At 55.8% G+C, this 14,559-nt stretch overlaps 7 protein-coding genes across 7 annotated transcripts in view; 4 read left to right on the top strand and 3 right to left on the bottom strand.

The window, feature by feature from the left end:
- Positions 1-570, top strand: part of GUITHDRAFT_103061 (hypothetical protein) — a gene marked incomplete at both ends in the record, with an annotated part of 3,675 nt that extends 3,105 nt beyond the window's left edge. The window contains 3 exons of the mRNA XM_005838063.1: positions 106-273; positions 324-446; positions 499-570. Coding sequence (XP_005838120.1) covers positions 106-273; positions 324-446; positions 499-570 — 363 coding nt within the window. The remainder of the gene's footprint in view (positions 1-105; positions 274-323; positions 447-498) is intronic.
- A 40-nt stretch (positions 571-610) lies between these two features.
- GUITHDRAFT_150997 (hypothetical protein) lies at positions 611-1,544 on the bottom strand. Its single transcript, XM_005838062.1, has 4 exons — positions 1,470-1,544; positions 1,055-1,417; positions 827-972; positions 611-780 (listed from the first exon to the last, which is right to left on the bottom strand). Exons 1-4 carry the CDS (start codon positions 1,530-1,532, stop codon positions 729-731), a joined length of 624 nt encoding a protein of 207 aa, XP_005838119.1. The 5' UTR covers positions 1,533-1,544; the 3' UTR covers positions 611-728.
- A 4,337-nt stretch (positions 1,545-5,881) lies between these two features.
- GUITHDRAFT_103059 (hypothetical protein) lies at positions 5,882-6,901 on the top strand (the record flags this gene model as incomplete). The annotated part of the gene is made up of 2 exons (XM_005838061.1): positions 5,882-6,292; positions 6,377-6,901. 2 exons carry the CDS (start codon positions 5,882-5,884, stop codon positions 6,899-6,901), a joined length of 936 nt encoding a protein of 311 aa, XP_005838118.1.
- A 1,331-nt stretch (positions 6,902-8,232) lies between these two features.
- Positions 8,233-8,685, bottom strand: GUITHDRAFT_134650 (hypothetical protein; the record flags this gene model as incomplete). Its single annotated transcript, XM_005838060.1, has 1 exon — positions 8,233-8,685. One exon carries the CDS (start codon positions 8,683-8,685, stop codon positions 8,233-8,235), a length of 453 nt encoding a protein of 150 aa, XP_005838117.1.
- Positions 8,686-10,214: 1,529 nt separating this feature from the next.
- GUITHDRAFT_103057 (hypothetical protein) lies at positions 10,215-11,027 on the top strand (the record flags this gene model as incomplete). Its single annotated transcript, XM_005838059.1, has 1 exon — positions 10,215-11,027. The coding sequence occupies one exon, from the start codon at positions 10,215-10,217 to the stop codon at positions 11,025-11,027; it is 813 nt and encodes a 270-aa protein (XP_005838116.1).
- A 2,231-nt stretch (positions 11,028-13,258) lies between these two features.
- On the top strand, positions 13,259-13,591 carry GUITHDRAFT_66138 (hypothetical protein; the record flags this gene model as incomplete). The annotated part of the gene is made up of 3 exons (XM_005838058.1): positions 13,259-13,330; positions 13,381-13,419; positions 13,463-13,591. Coding segments are annotated over 3 exons (240 nt in total), but the record flags the coding sequence as incomplete, so codon positions are not given.
- A 306-nt stretch (positions 13,592-13,897) lies between these two features.
- The window catches only part of GUITHDRAFT_103055 (hypothetical protein), a gene marked incomplete at both ends in the record, with an annotated part of 1,624 nt that continues 962 nt past the window's right edge, over positions 13,898-14,559 (bottom strand). The window contains 6 exons of the mRNA XM_005838057.1: positions 13,898-13,911; positions 13,968-14,031; positions 14,077-14,139; positions 14,188-14,224; positions 14,284-14,354; positions 14,398-14,447. Of these exons, the coding sequence (XP_005838114.1) occupies positions 13,898-13,911; positions 13,968-14,031; positions 14,077-14,139; positions 14,188-14,224; positions 14,284-14,354; positions 14,398-14,447 (299 nt within the window). The remainder of the gene's footprint in view (positions 13,912-13,967; positions 14,032-14,076; positions 14,140-14,187; positions 14,225-14,283; positions 14,355-14,397; positions 14,448-14,559) is intronic.

Genomic DNA, 14,559 nt, shown 5'->3' with positions numbered 1-14,559 from the left:
CCTCCTCCTCCTCCTCCTCCTCCTCCTCCTCCTCCTCCTCCTCCTCCTCCTCCTCCTCCTCCTCCTACTCCTACTCCTCCTCCTCCTCCTCACTCGTCCTGTCAGGTCCTCATCAACTTCTACGGGGACTTCAGCTGGTGTAAACACTGCGAAGCTTTTGAGCCGGAGTATGCCAAGGTCGGCGAGTTCTTCAAGCAAGTGAAGAGCTTGGTCATCGCCAAGATGGACTTCCCTGCCAACGACATCGAGGACGCCAAGAAACGAGGGATGGAGGTAAGAGGAGGGTGGGGAGGCGACCGTCCGTTCTCACCCTCCTTGTCAAGATCACGGGCTACCCTGACGTGTACCTCTTCCGTGCGGGAGAGCATCATCTCAAGCCTATCCGCTTCGACTCCTCCAAGTACAACAACGAGAGAGGCCTCGGGGCCATCTCACAGTTCGTCATGGTGACTCGATGCCCCTCCTCCACCTCCTCCTGCTCACCTTGCTGCTCTACAGGCCAACGTCGCCATCCCCTTCCAGTCCTCCAAGGGTGAAGTCTTTGGTGGCAAGAAGCGAGAAGAGCTGTGAAAGGACCATCGGGGAAGGAGCGAGTGACGTTAGATGTGTTGATAAGCCGACTATTTATCTGCGATTAAATCATGTAGGATGTGAGTTCTGCTATCAGGCCTCTCTTGCTCCCTATCCGTCCTATGCCCTCGACCATCCTCACTACTCCTCCCTCTCCTCTAGCCGAAGGTGGCGACCTCAAAGGGAGGACGATGAGGAAGAGAAGCGTTCCTGCAGGAATGTCACGCACGTTACCCTTCCTCTCCTTGCGACTTACGGGTCCACGGGTGTGCGCGTCATGGCCACGTCGAAGGATCGCTTCCCCACTACTTGGTTGCCGACGCGATAGAAGCTCATGACGATGGTGGAGCCTTGCGGCCCCAGGATCAACGGCTTCACGCTCTCCACATCCCATCCGAGCACCTGCCTCTTCTCAGTCTCCTTCCTCCTCCTACTCTTCCCTTCTCCTCTTCCCCCGCTCTCCCCGCCTCCTCTGCTGTCTCACCTTCTGCCCATCGATAGCAAACAGAACGTCTCCGCGTTGTATCTTGCCGGAGTTGTAGGCGGGGCCTCCCTTGTTGACGCTCTTCACGCAGACAGCTCCCCCGCTCACCTGCACGAGAACGACTCCCACCCCGCACATCTTCGGGGCCTCGTTCTTGTTCGGGGTTGCAGGCGAGTAGCTCTGCCCAACGGTCGACCTGCCGTCTCGTTGCTGGTTGGCAGGCTTGAAGTTCCCGTGGGCCGACTGAGGCGGGGGAGGGGGAGGGGCTTGCTTGCGCTCCATGGGCGCTGGCTCATGGTGAGCCCGAGCTCCAGGAGGAGACGCGTGCTTCGGGGGCTCGTCGAACTTCTGATTCTCCAGCTCCTGCTCACGACAAGGTCAGGGAGTCCAGCAGCTGAAAGCACAAATGCTGTACCTGCGCATCCTTGACCCTCATGCCCGGCACGAGAACTTCACCCAGTCGCACCGGCTCCCTCATCACTCTGACATAGATCACCGAGTCTTCGCTCTCACGCCGCAGCCCGAGGGTGACGGTCGTGCCAGCCCGGCCGAGGATCAGAGGACGGACGTCGTTGATGCTCTTGTCTTGTACGCTGATCCCGTCGATGGTCTCAACAAAGTCTCCTCGCAGCACACCTGAGCAGACGTCAGGTCATGACAGCTCCTCTCTGACACACTCACGTCCGCTGCGAGCTGCAGGGCCTCCCTCGGTGATGGAGGCGACACAGAGGGAGCCGAAGGGAGTTGGGACCAGCACGATCCCGAGGCCGCAGACAGGACCGTCAGGGCCATACTTGTTTTCCTCGCCTGCAGCTGCGGTTGACTTGGGAGGAGCGCTCACCAGGTTGTTCTCCTTCGGTGGTCTTTGAGGTTTCGGTGAACTTGGTCTCGTCGCGTTGGGCGTCTGGCTTGGCGACTGCTTCGGCGTCGCTCCCCCTCCAGGGGTGGCGGACGGGGAGGGTCTGGGGGAGGGGTTCGGGATTTGCTTGAGGTCAGTCTTGATGTTTCCTCTCCTCAGCCTAACGTTGATCGGTCGTCGCATGCCCGGGCGTTGGAATCCCATCACCAACGTGCTGCCTGGAATCCCCAGGATCAGCGGTCGGACTTGGTCGATGTTCCGCTTGTAGACGTCCACGTTGTCAATGACGTACAACACGTCGTTCTTCTTGATCAAGTTGGATCTGGCTGCAGGCCCTCCTTCATTCATGCTCAGAACCAGAAGCTCTCCTTCCGAATTCTGTGCGAGAACGATACCAACCCCACAGAGCTCCTGATCAGGGGGAGGAGCCTTGTTCGCTTCTGGGGCTGGCTGCTTGCGGGTTTGTGCGTAGGGCTGCTCTCTGGGCTGATCCCTTGGTTGCTCCCTGCGATCTGCAGTCCCTCCTGTCTCCTGCCTTTCGGCCGTCATCTGTGAGTAAACCGCTGAGTAGGTGTTCTTGTCCGCCTTGGGGGCATCTGACGAGCCAGCCTTGGGGATATACCTCGACGCGTTCTGAGCCGGTCTTGCCCTCGCCATCCTCGCCACGATCTGAGTGTTGCCGCGCTGAACAGAGACCGTCACAAAGGTCCCACTCCTCCCAAGGATGAGCGGCCTGACTGCCTCCGGCGTCATCCCTCGGACCTGTGCTCTCCGCGTCAGTCGCAAGGAACGTGATAGGCGGGGTACTGTACATCTTTTGCATCGACCATCCGTAGGATGTCGCCCTCCTCTAACAGCCCAGATCGGAGAGCTGGACTTCCTGGTAGGAGGCTACTGATACCTAAGAGAGCATCAGCACCATCGAGTTGACAAGCATAGTCTCACAGAGATTGTTGTGATTGTCCAGCGCGAGGCCTATTCCGATCCCAACAATGTCTTCCGATTTCGGAGGTACGGAAACAAATCCCTCGGTCGACGGCTCGACGCTGAGCTCGAGATTATTCGCGTTGGGTCGCATTTGTTGCTGGTTGCTCGGCTTGTTTCCCTGAGGAGGCGAAGATCCATTCGACCGCTCGTTCTGCATGTCAAACTTGCCCGCCGACTCATGTGCGAGCGCGTGACTCTGTCGTGAAGCTTGAGGAGGCGAGTACTGATGCTGTTCGTGAGCTGGTGCGTAAGGGTTTTGCGACTGCATCGGTCGCTGCTGGCGATTTTCCATCGGGCTAAGAGAGTGACAGTCAGGCGTGCGGCATTTGCCGAGAGGCTCATACCGAGCTGGTTGCCTGTTGGCCTGAGCGGCGCCGCCTTTGGGTTGCGCTCTCTGTATTCTGACATAGAAGAGACGCCCATTCTGTCTTCTGAGGCCGAGGGTGACGGGAGATCCTTGTGGGAAAGCGTTACTCGAGCACAAGGAGGCAAACCAAGTGGGTCTTTGAACCTGGAGCTCCAAGGATCAGGGTCTTGACTTGTTCGCCGTTTAGCCCTACAATGCTGATCTTTCAGTCAGCACATGTGTCGTCATGTACCGACAATGATAGCTGACCTTGTGTCGTCAACTTCATACAAGATGTCTCCCAATTGAATGAGTCCTCCCCTTGCCGCAGGTCCTTCCGGATCGAAAGCTGTTACTCGCAGGGCTGAGCTCTGTGCATGCGGTGCCAGGGTGAGTCCTACTCCAGTCTGTGCCATTTCTTCTGCAAATCGACGATTCAAACAGCCTGCTTCCTCCAATGATCTCCCTTATTCACAAAACATTTGATCCTGCCTCAAATAAAGTCATTGGTGCTACAATCCCAACAAGGTACAAAAGAACAAGCTTGCCAAATGAGGCCTCCTCTATTTCTAAGTCTTTCTGACATAAGACATGTACTTCATAGATGCCACACTAAAATCACAGTCTCGTCTTTTGCAGCTGGGTGTAACCTGCCCCGTGATGCTACTAAAGAGGCGTATGGCCTGAATGTTGATGGCCTGAATGTTGCTGGCTGACAATCATCCTGGAAGTCTGACGGTCCATCTAAAAGTTTCCATGTGACCGTGTTCAAGTCGGATCGGCGGCTTTCATAATCTCATCAATTCTCCGCCCATTCCCCTTCACTTGTGTCCTCACAAAGTCCACTCTATCACTGCATCCTGCCATGCTTGCACAACCTGCTGCTTGTCTTTTTGCCTGCCAACTGTTTTGCACACTGTCTGCTCTAGATCTTCCTCTGCTTGATGGTTGCGGTGTCAGCGCCTCCTGTCCTCTCCTTTCCTCCCTACCCTATAGCGCTGCCATGTCATCACAGAAGACCGACGATGGTAGGGCCTCTTCCTTGAATTTTCAAACTTTGTTTGAAAACATTTTCACGATTCTAAATCTAAACTCTCTCTATATTTCAAATTTGAGCTGTAGTGTACAAAAAGTTCCGGTTGAACTCGATTAACACAGACCACCCCCATACACGGATCAATTACCCTACCCTGACTCCCACAGGGTTAAGTTACGGTTAACTACCCTACCCTCCTGTCCACAGAAACCAACGGTGGTGATTCGAATTTGGACCCTTGGCACCGTCGGCAAAGTGTCCTGTACTACCGGGTCAGAAGCCGAGGGGCACCCATAGGCCACCTTTACCTCTAGCCGCCTCTCTTCTTATGTCACCTTGGCCCGAAGCCTCCGAGCTCCCGGACTCAGAGAGCCTAGTACCCCGGTAGTTTTCGATTGGTTCATCATCCTGCGACCACCCGGTCCCCATGACCCCACTGTGAGGCACCGTACTACCCCTGGGCCGGGCGTTCCCAGCGGCGGGGCTCAGCGGCTCCAACGGCATCCATTTTTGAACTGAAAGTTGACTCGGAAAAACACGCAGCAACTCATATCACGGTCACCGTAACTTACTTTAACTTTGAGTAAAGGATCCTGGTACACTAGTACTCCGGGAAGTGTATGTGCTCGGAGACTCCATCGCACCGTGGCACCGTACGGCGGTCCGGTGCCGCGCGGCTCAGTGGTCCGACGGCTGAGCCGGGCCCCTCCGGGCAGAGTACGGTCGGACGGCGCCCGGTGTGTCCGATCATGATCATCACTGTGACGGTGCGGCGGCCCGAGATAACTCGGATAGCGGCTGAGCATTACTTGACTCAGTGACTCTGTGAACGTGGCGGCCGTTACTAGTTGACTACGCCCCGGCTAACCGGGCCCGGGGCCGGGCCGGCCCGCAGGCGCCGGGCCCGCCCCGGCCGGGGCCCGATGCGCGCGCGGCGGACCGTCTGGTCATGGCCCGGGGCCCGGTGACAGTGAAGCGTACGGCCGTACTACCGTACCGTACCAGGCCCGCCGGGCCATTCAACGTAATGATTACGCACGCCGCCGCCCGTCCGTGGCCGTCGGACCGGCCGGTTCGAGTCAAACGGAAAGTTCGGAAGTTCCCGGCGTTAAGTTAAAATCAGTAGTGACGAGGACAATATCGGATCACTTTTTAACTGACGCCGATTTATCTATCATGCGGCAGGCTCCCGTGCCGTCTGTAGCTGAGCGGCCCCCCCTGAACTTTGAAATGATTTTACTCAAAGTTACTCGTTAAGTCAAGTTGAAAATCAGTACTAGCGAGCCAATCACAGTGACGGCTGTACAGCGGTACATCATCCGATTGTATATCCCTACTACCTTTACTCAAAGTTAAGTTCCCTACTGCAGTCATTGGTCAAGTTTTTCGGAAGGATATCATGGCACGGTGCCAGTCACTCGCGGCCGGAGGATGACCGGCGGTACTTATCCAAAGAGGACCAGGGGGCAATGACCGGTGCCGCGGGTACTGCCTGACGCCCGGCTACCATCAGCGAGGGGGGGCCTGAAGTTAACAAGCCTCCCTTTGGACCCACCCTTTTTAGGCGCTTACGAGTTCAGTTTATGACTGCGTGCACCGATGCTCTCTGCTCCCGCTGTACTCCCAATCTCCTCTCATACCAGCGATCAAGCTCCAAGACAGCACTGCCTCAGCTCCACCTCAGATCAGGATGACTACATCGCTCAAGCTCAAGCTCGAATGCAACAGTGGGGCATCGCTCCCATGCCCCTAGCAGAGTGCTGCTTCGTGTACCTCCATCAAGATCCGGATCGACCTGACGAGCCTGACGCTGCTACACACGACCATGCGGCCGGCACAGCAGCGGTGCATGATCATTCTTGGTGTATCCCGGAGGACACCTTCCGTGGCATGGACGACGCGGTGGACATCTTCTTCAGGGCTCTCCCTGCCGCTTCCATCCAGGAGGAGAGCGTTGCCTCTGCCCTCGAGGCGCCAGCCCAGGCAACGAAGATGAGAGCAGGTAAGCCGGTAGGGGGAGGGGAGAGGGGGGGGCGGGAGCTGAGTAGTGCTTTGACGGCTCCACCCTGTCTCCCTGCCGTCACGTGCTGTCAGGACCCCTCGCCTGCCCCGCCGTGGACCTCGTCGGGTCCTCTGCAAAAGTCCAGCCGCTGGAGCGATGCTCGCAAGGCACAGCACAGCCTCACGTGCCGCAGCAAGACCAAGCTCTCCATCGCCCAGAAGCTCGCCATCATCCACGACTATCAGGTCAACAGCACTCCGCAGTCCGTGCTGGCAGCCCGCTTTGGCAAGAGCAAGTCCGCCATCTCCAAGATCCTGCGGCCGGACAACGTCGCGAGGCTGAGGTCCATCCAAAGCGTCGGGGTGAAGGCGACGCAGAGCAGCTGCGCGAGGTCGCACAACTTGGAGCTGGAGCGGCGGCTGCACGAGTACGTGGAGATGAGCCAGCAGGACGGGCAGTGGAGGCAGCTGATCCGGACGAAGGCCAAGGAGTTAGCGGGGGAGCTTGGGCTGAGCGGGTTTCGGGCGACGAAGGGATGGTGCAATCGGTTCATACAGCGCCACGGGTTTGAGACGGCGATGACGGGGGCATGCGCTGGCAGTTCTGAGTACTTTTAAGCGTTTGCGTTGATCGGCCGCTGCTGATAGGCGTTCGACCAAGCTTGGTTCCCCCTCCTTACACAAGGGCCGCTGCCGTTTTGGCTTCTTTGTTCAGACATTGTTTAGACAGTTAGTTTGATTGGCTCATTCCAAACGTTTGCCTGATGGGCCTAGACTAAATTTGATTGATTATACTATCCTGGAGTGCTTGAGTCGTGACGTCCCGTCTGTGGCTCCTACACACGTCTGATGCGCTTGTGCTGGCCGCCGCTTGAAGTTCCGGTCGCTTGATTGGCCACATAACATGAGGGCAATGGTTGTATTCCATTTTGAACCTTTATCCGCAGTTTTGGTTTATGGGAGGTAAGAATTCTTCCCTCAACATGAAGATTCAATCCGAAAGTAAACGTACCGGGCAAGCTTCTGAGCATATCCCTTCCCTTCTCACTCTGACGACAAACTCCATGGCTGCTCCTGCAAACACAGGCCCCGCAGGCGTAGAAGGAGATCACCCCAACGTACAAGGGCAACATGATGCATCAGCAGCTCATCTTCCATGCTCTACAGCGCATGCAAGAACGAGATATCAACTTCGAGGTCATCCGAGACACTGTCCGTCGTGGATTTCGAAGTCTCCGATCACATCACTGTTGTCACCAAGAACCGCAGTCTGATCACGACATGGGCTGCATAAATCAGGGCTGTCATTGTCTGGATGTTTGCCTCCTCGGCACGTCTTCCGTCAAAGTGTTGGTCGACGATGCGAGCCCTAGCTATTCGCAAGAACCTCCGAACCTCCTCCACCGCAGCTGCCGGGCAGAGATGGGCGTGTATTCGGAGCCCAGTCTGAGGAGGAGCTCGATTGTGTCCGTTAGCTGTAGCTTTGTAGCGATCTCGATGGTGTAGCAGCTGACGAGCCTGAGATCCTCTTCCGATCGAGCGGCAGCGAGGGGATGCATGATGCGCCGACGTCCCGTGAAGATGTTGTCTGGGCAGGTCTGTCTGTGGAAGCGGGGATCATTCCGCATCGTATCCTCCAGCTCACGACGAGCTCGCTCGCTGCTGGACAAGACGGTCAGCAAAAACACGTCTATAGGCATCTCCTCCGCTCGGTAATGCGGGAGCAGCACATCGACGACGTCGAACCTGCGGTACAGAGCAGCAGCTACGATTGGCAGCACATGGAAGCGATCGTTGTGCTGCAGACGCGGCGAGTTGATGACCCTTTTCACACGCAGGGGCTCGCAGAGAAGAAGTTTGTTCCCCCCGGATCAGCTCCTCGATCCGCTCGATCTCTCTGATCTGTATGGCTACTTCCCAGGTCATCTGCAGCGGCAAGAACTCTTCCATCAGCCCTCGCGATCCAGCTCGCGATCCTGCTCGCGATCAGTCTCGCGCTGAGGGGGGATGAGGGGGTTATCTTCCCCATGACCAATGGCTGCAGGCTGATCTTGTGTGGGTTGAGTCAACACTCCTCCTCCCATCCCGATCCGTCTGTAGATCGCGCTCTCGTCTTCGTCTTGGTCATCAGATTGCACATAAAAGACCTTAAAGGAGATTTTTCCTCCCTCCTGCGACTTGTCGAGAGGGAGGATGGTGTACTTGTAGGCAGAGTCATTGTACCTTGCGTTAGTGTACGACCAGCGTCCAGCTACCTCCGGACTCTGAAGGCAAGATGCCGTGTTTTCCATCACCTCCACAAGCCTCCTGAGCCCAGCGTAAAGAGTACCCATCTGATCATCGATTCCGATAACGAACTTGACCCAGGAGTATTCTTCAGCCTCCCCTGAAGCTCTATTCATCATGTAACCCGGGCAGAGGGTATCATCACGGAGGATATGGTCGATGTCTCTCGGGACATTCTGATCCCAGAATACGGTGTCCTCTCTTGCGGCTTCCTGCTCCAGGATTCTCCCCCAGTCGCATCGTCTGTCGGTGAGCAAGCGCACCTGTCTCGAGCTTGATGAGTATGGTATCGAAGAATCTTTCTTCTAGCGACAAGCCTAGCCGATGCAGGCCGAAGCCGCGCCTACCCCTGCCTGCCGCCCTGACCCCTCCTGAATTCCAGCAAACAGGATCTTATTTCTTATCCTCTACGACGGAGTATGCCGTGTCTGCTGGCAGCCGCTCGTGCCGCAGCTGGATTCGAGGCCACAAGCTCGTCAGACCGTTGCACTACAGGAATGACGTGGCGATGGCGCGCATGCTGCTGGAAGAGGGAGCCGATGTTTTCGTCACACGGCGGAGGCACCAAACCACCAGCCGCTGAGCATCAACTACGCGCAGCAGCCGCAGCATGGGGAAGCCGCGGCCCTCGGGACTGGATCAACCCCAGAGAGAAATGCCAAGGCCCGGAAGCGAGGAACCTCATCGTCGAGTACCGTACGAGATCGACATGGCGTGTGCCCCGGACTGCCGCGCGGCGGCGGCCGGGCGCCCGGGCGCCCGGGCCGGGACTCGCTGTCACCGGGCGGCAAACTTCGGGCACTCGGAATCGGGGGCCTCCTCCCGGGCCGGGCCCCCGGCCCCAGGCCGGGCGGGCCCCCGGGCCCTGCCCGGGCCGCCGCCCAAGCGCTTAGCCCAGTTACTCGGAGCGGCCGCCGGCTGGTTTAAGAACAATGTTCGGAGGTTTATTCTTTACTCAAAGTTAAGTTAAAAAGCAGTACGTTTGTTCAATCAGACTTTACTACGGAGAAACTTGACTCTCAAACATCCGACACGCCGTCAGTGACTGCGGAGACGGGTGCCACAAGTCTCTTTACGGCTCAGTTGGGCGGATCAGTGGCCGGGGCCGCCGCCTGATACTGAACTTCAAAGCACGGAGAACACCGCGTATCACCGTATGTGGATGTATCATGTATCGGTAATAACCCGAAGTTGATCTCGTAACCCCCCGCAATCAACGAGGGTCGTTTTCAGTACTAGTGTCAGGTCATGAACGCCTTGGAAGTTAACCGCCCCCTTTTGGACCCACCCGCTTCAGCCCAAAATGGGCCCCCAGCAACCCCCCATAACCCCCCCCCCCCCCGTTGACTCTATCATCGACCCAACCGTGACGGATCCGACAGGCGCTTCGCTCTACAAGCTTCCACTCGACCCCTTCTCTTTCCCCTGCAGCTTCCCTCCCTCCCCTCCCCTCTCACAATCCCTGCTTCCCTTCCCTTCCCTCCTGCAGTCTCCCCGTCTCCCAGGGAGATTGCTGCCTTCCCCCTTGTGCCGAGGCTTGCACCCGGGACCGATGGTCTCTGCTCCCGCTGTACTTCCCTTCCCCTGGTAAAACAGACACTCCGCCCTGCACAAATCCAGCACTAGCCTTCCTAATAGCAAACTCATGTCCAGCTCAGATCAGGATTACTACATCGCTCAAGCTCAAGCTCGAATGCAACAGTGGGGCATCGCTCCCATGCCCCTAGCAGAGTGCTGCTTCGTGTACCTCCATCAAGATCCGGATCGACCTGACGAGCCTGACGCTGCTACACACGACCAGTGTATTCCGGAGGACACCTTCCGTGGCATGGACGACGCGGTGGACATCTTGTTCAGGGCTCTCCCTGCCGCTTCCATCCAGGAGGAGAGCGTTGCCTCTGCCCTCGAGGCGCCAGCCCAGGCGGAGCTGAGTAGTGCTTTGACGGCTCCACCCTGTCTCCCTGCCGTCACGTGCTGTCAGGACCCCTCGCCTGCCCCGCCGTGGACCTCGTCGGGTCCTCTGCAAAAGTCCAGCCGCTGGAGCGATGCTCGCAAGGCACAGCACAGCCTCACGTGCCGCAGCAAGACCAAGCTCTCCATCGCCCAGAAGCTCGCCATCATCCACGACTATCAGGTCAACAGCACTCCGCAGTCCGTGCTGGCAGCCCGCTTTGGCAAGAGCAAGTCCGCCATCTCCAAGATCCTGCGGCCGGACAACGTCGCGAGGCTGAGGTCCATCCAAAGCGTCGGGGTGAAGGCGACGCAGAGCAGCTGCGCGAGGTCGCACAACTTGGAGCTGGAGCGGCGGCTGCACGAGTACGTGGAGATGAGCCAGCAGGACGGGCAGTGGAGGCAGCTGATCCGGACGAAGGCCAAGGAGTTAGCGGGGGAGCTTGGGCTGAGGGTTTCGGGCGACGAAGGGATGGTGCAATCGGTTCATAAAGCGCCACGGGTTTGAGACGGCGATGACGGGACGGGGGCACGCAGTTGCCGTCTTATGATGATTCAAGCAGAGTGCGATTGAGGGATTGGATTAACGAATGTCACGTTGCCGGGGGCCATCTTAGCTGGTTCGAACAGCTGTTAGGATGTCACGATGGTGACCCATACCGCATGCGGGAGGCCTTCAGCTGGTGCTGTAGGGCGAGGGATACAAGCGGCGACTCCCGAGTGGTTCAGTTGTGACTTGACTTGAGCCGTCAGACCTCCCGTGGTTGTCAAGTAGGACGTTGAAGGCTTCAAGTGACTCGAACTTGCATGCCAATCCTGTCAGGTCTCACTGGCTAGGCACTAGTACCAGCAAGACAGTCTTTATGAAATGTGTAGAAATAAGTGATTAATTGGTACCTACGGTGATATAGTGGTACATTTATAAAATGAATATTTATACGTATATATACTACATATATACTCCGGAATGATAAGATGGCAGTTGCCCTTGTCAAACGGCGGAGATGGATGCGAGTTACGATGATGAAGACGATGACGATGACGATGGCGATGACGATGACGATGATGACCAAGACGAGCTTGCAGTGTGATAGGCTGATCTGTCGTTCAAGACCATACAAAACCGTGAAGATACAGGATTTACATGATTGTAGCACACAAGTTGTTTGCCTGCGATAGTATCGTTACCTGTTCTTGTACCAGCAGTCTTGTGTAGATCGATAGATGCTACTGTAACAGAACTTCAGCCATACACGTACTCAAGAACTAGTGTATGCACCAACTACTGTTAGAAGTTGAAGTGTCGAGATGTTACGTCTCTACTCACCTGAATCCTGACAGGTTCTGAGTGCCGCCAACACAATCAATGCAGGTGTGCTAAACTCCATTCAATCCTCCGATCTAGTTGACCTGACTGCTCTCTTGCGACATCAGAGAAGCGGTGGAGGGCAAAAGTCGATCACTGCTGCAGCACTGGAGAGGCTCAAGAACGACTTTCTGAACGAGGAAGTGGCGGAGGTTAGAACATCTGCTTTGCTGTGGTGAGGATCATGACGGTCGACAGGAAATAACGCGGTACAAGAAGGAGCATCAGGTAAGAAGGCAGAAGCAGTGCAGGCAAAACATTGATGTCACAACAGAGCTCGTTCAAGGAGGGGTTGGGACTGGCTGCATTGATATCCCGCGATAAAGTGAGAGCATCGAAGAAATTATAATTCATTTGCTGCTAATCATTTGCATTAGCGCACAGTAGCTCCGAGATTGACGGAGTTGGAAAATGGAGAGACGGAAGTATGTGATTCTGAGAAATATATAGATCTGATGGAGCAGAATATGATGAAAATAGTGTTGTTGTTGATGTTGATGTTGATGTTGATGTTGATGTTGATGTTGATGATGATGATGATGCTGAACAAGATCCTAATCCTGGTCCTGGTCCTGACACTTGACTGCAGGTGGTCATACATGTTGCTGTGAACAAAGAAGACTCAGATAGTGAAGAAGACAGCAGGTTTGGATCTCAGTCCCGTGCACTTTTTCATGAGCTGAATGACTCTGAACACAGTCTCTGGGATTCCTGGAAGCGAGAAACAGGCGGCAGTGCTTCGTGGCGACAGAAGGTCTTTCATTCACCTCGTCACTGATACCTTTCCATTGCTTCCTCCACATACACCCTTTCTCCCTCACTCTCCCTCTCTTCCCCTCTTTCCTCCTCCGTCGTCCTCTCTCACCTTCCGTCAGTGTCTGTTACTGACTCTACTTGTTCTCCCTCACTTTCTCTCTCTCGCCCGTTCATTTCTTTCAAACGTTTTCCATCAACCACTGCAGATGAAGCAGAAGGGCTTCGAACGGTGAGGAACTTTGGAACTTTACCAAGTGTTGTTCTGATGCAACACGGCAGATGCAGAGACTCAGATGGGCACTCGCTGACTTCAGACAACTCAGGAGTTTCATTGAGCTCGTCTTCCATGTAAGTGTTGTTGTTGATCCCGAGGGATTTACTCACACGTCACTGTTCAGTCGAAGTGCAGACAGCGAGGGTAGAGGATCTTTCAGGTTACGAGCGCCTCTGAAAGTCTGTCGTTGTCTTCTGACCCTCTGACCCTCTGCTCCCTTCAACAGGCATCTTGAAAGAGCTCAAGATCGAGAGAGACTGGAGGGCTGCGTAGCTGCCGATGCAGCAGATGTAAATTTACATCGTTCATTGCTCCCTCAAGTTTCATTGAAAGAATTCTTATCAAGGTCATCGAGTACGCCAAGTACTTGGGCGTCGACCCTTTGAGAGAACCCCAGCTGCTTCGCATCGCTCAGGTCTGAATCCTCTCGCTTGGGCTCTCAGCGTGAAGTGACTGCGCATGCAGGAGGGGCTGGTGGCTCCCCTTCCCGACGGGTGGTCGGAAGTAGTTCGCTGCGTCTCTGAGAGTTTTACTGACATGATCCCAGCATACCAACGATCACGGCGAGGTCTTCTATCACCACCGGGAGAGCGGGTCGAGTGTGTGGCAGCACCCGCTGGACAATTTCTACAAGTCCAAAGTGCGAACGAAACATCTGAGTTTGTTGTGCGAGTGACTGCCCGAGTCATGCAGATCATCGCGGAGCGGAAGAGATTAGAGCTGAAGAAGCAGAAAAGAAGGTCTGAGGAGATTGCAGCGGCTCATTGGGGTGACCCTTGCTTGTACAGAAATAAGAAGCGAGGAATACACAAAGAGCAATGAGATCCATCGCAAACCTCTTCGTCCATATGAATGCAGGGCATGGCTGTAAATATTGGCAAGTTGGTAGTTTATTGATCCGAGAGCCTTCAATGAATAACAAGTTGAATTTGTGCTTATTAGCATCATGTGCAGCAAATCATCGACGTAACAGGGATAGTCCTCACATCTGTTCACCTGTTGTCTAGTTAGTTGAAACCCTCCTTGCATCGCCGCATAGAAGCTTGTCTTACCATAGTCGTCATCTCCCATGGCGATGGAGGGCGTGAACGAGTCTCCTGCGATCGAGTCTCCTGCCTGCATCCTGTTAGCTTCAGCCATTTGTAGCACCTGCTGGCGAACCAAGGATCCTCCCGAAGTGAACATGTCACTGTTGAGCGGCGGCGCCTGAGCGTACGCCAGGTTCTGCGTGCATGTCAGGACACGTGCAGAGCGTTTCAAAGTTGCACGCACGTCTGAGGAATTTCTTGTGCCCGCTTGCAGGATCGACCTGACGAGTCAACGTCAGCTGGCTGACCAGAAGCAGCGAGGGAGGTGGGGGGGAGGTACCTTGCAGCACTGCTGCTTGCCTCAGCCCTCTTGGAGCTGCGGACGTTCCTCACGAGGTCTATGCTGTAGTTCTGCTCCGCGTGTCATCGCTCGACCGACAAGCGTCAGCGTCACCTGCCCATAACCGTTGCGGAAGTGCAGGGTGACACGAGAGCCACGAGGACCTGAAGGATCTCAGGGAAGGAGGAGAGGAGGAGAGGAGGAGAGGAGGAGAGGAGGAGAGGAGGAGAGGAGGAGAGGAGGAGGAGAGGAAGGAGGTGAGGAGGAGAGGAGGAG

Source organism: Guillardia theta (assembly GCF_000315625.1).
Source record: "Guillardia theta CCMP2712 unplaced genomic scaffold GUITHscaffold_12, whole genome shotgun sequence".
NCBI classification, from domain to species: Eukaryota; class Cryptophyceae; order Pyrenomonadales; family Geminigeraceae; genus Guillardia; species Guillardia theta.
This window is presented reverse-complemented; position numbering and strand designations above follow the sequence as displayed.

What these genes read in the sequence shown, in the direction of transcription:
- GUITHDRAFT_150997 (XM_005838062.1), bottom strand. Translation starts at nt 1,532, where the DNA reads ATGAGGGAGCCGGTGCGACTGGGTGAAGTTCTCGTGCCGGGCATGAGG. An exon ending in TTGCTATCGATGGGCAGAAG is followed by an intron (nt 973 to 1,054) that starts GTGAGACAGCAG and finishes GAGAAGAGGCAG; the next exon opens with GTGCTCGGATGGGATGTGGA. An exon ending in ACGCGCACACCCGTGGACCC is followed by an intron (nt 781 to 826) that starts GTAAGTCGCAAG and finishes ACATTCCTGCAG; the next exon opens with GAACGCTTCTCTTCCTCATC.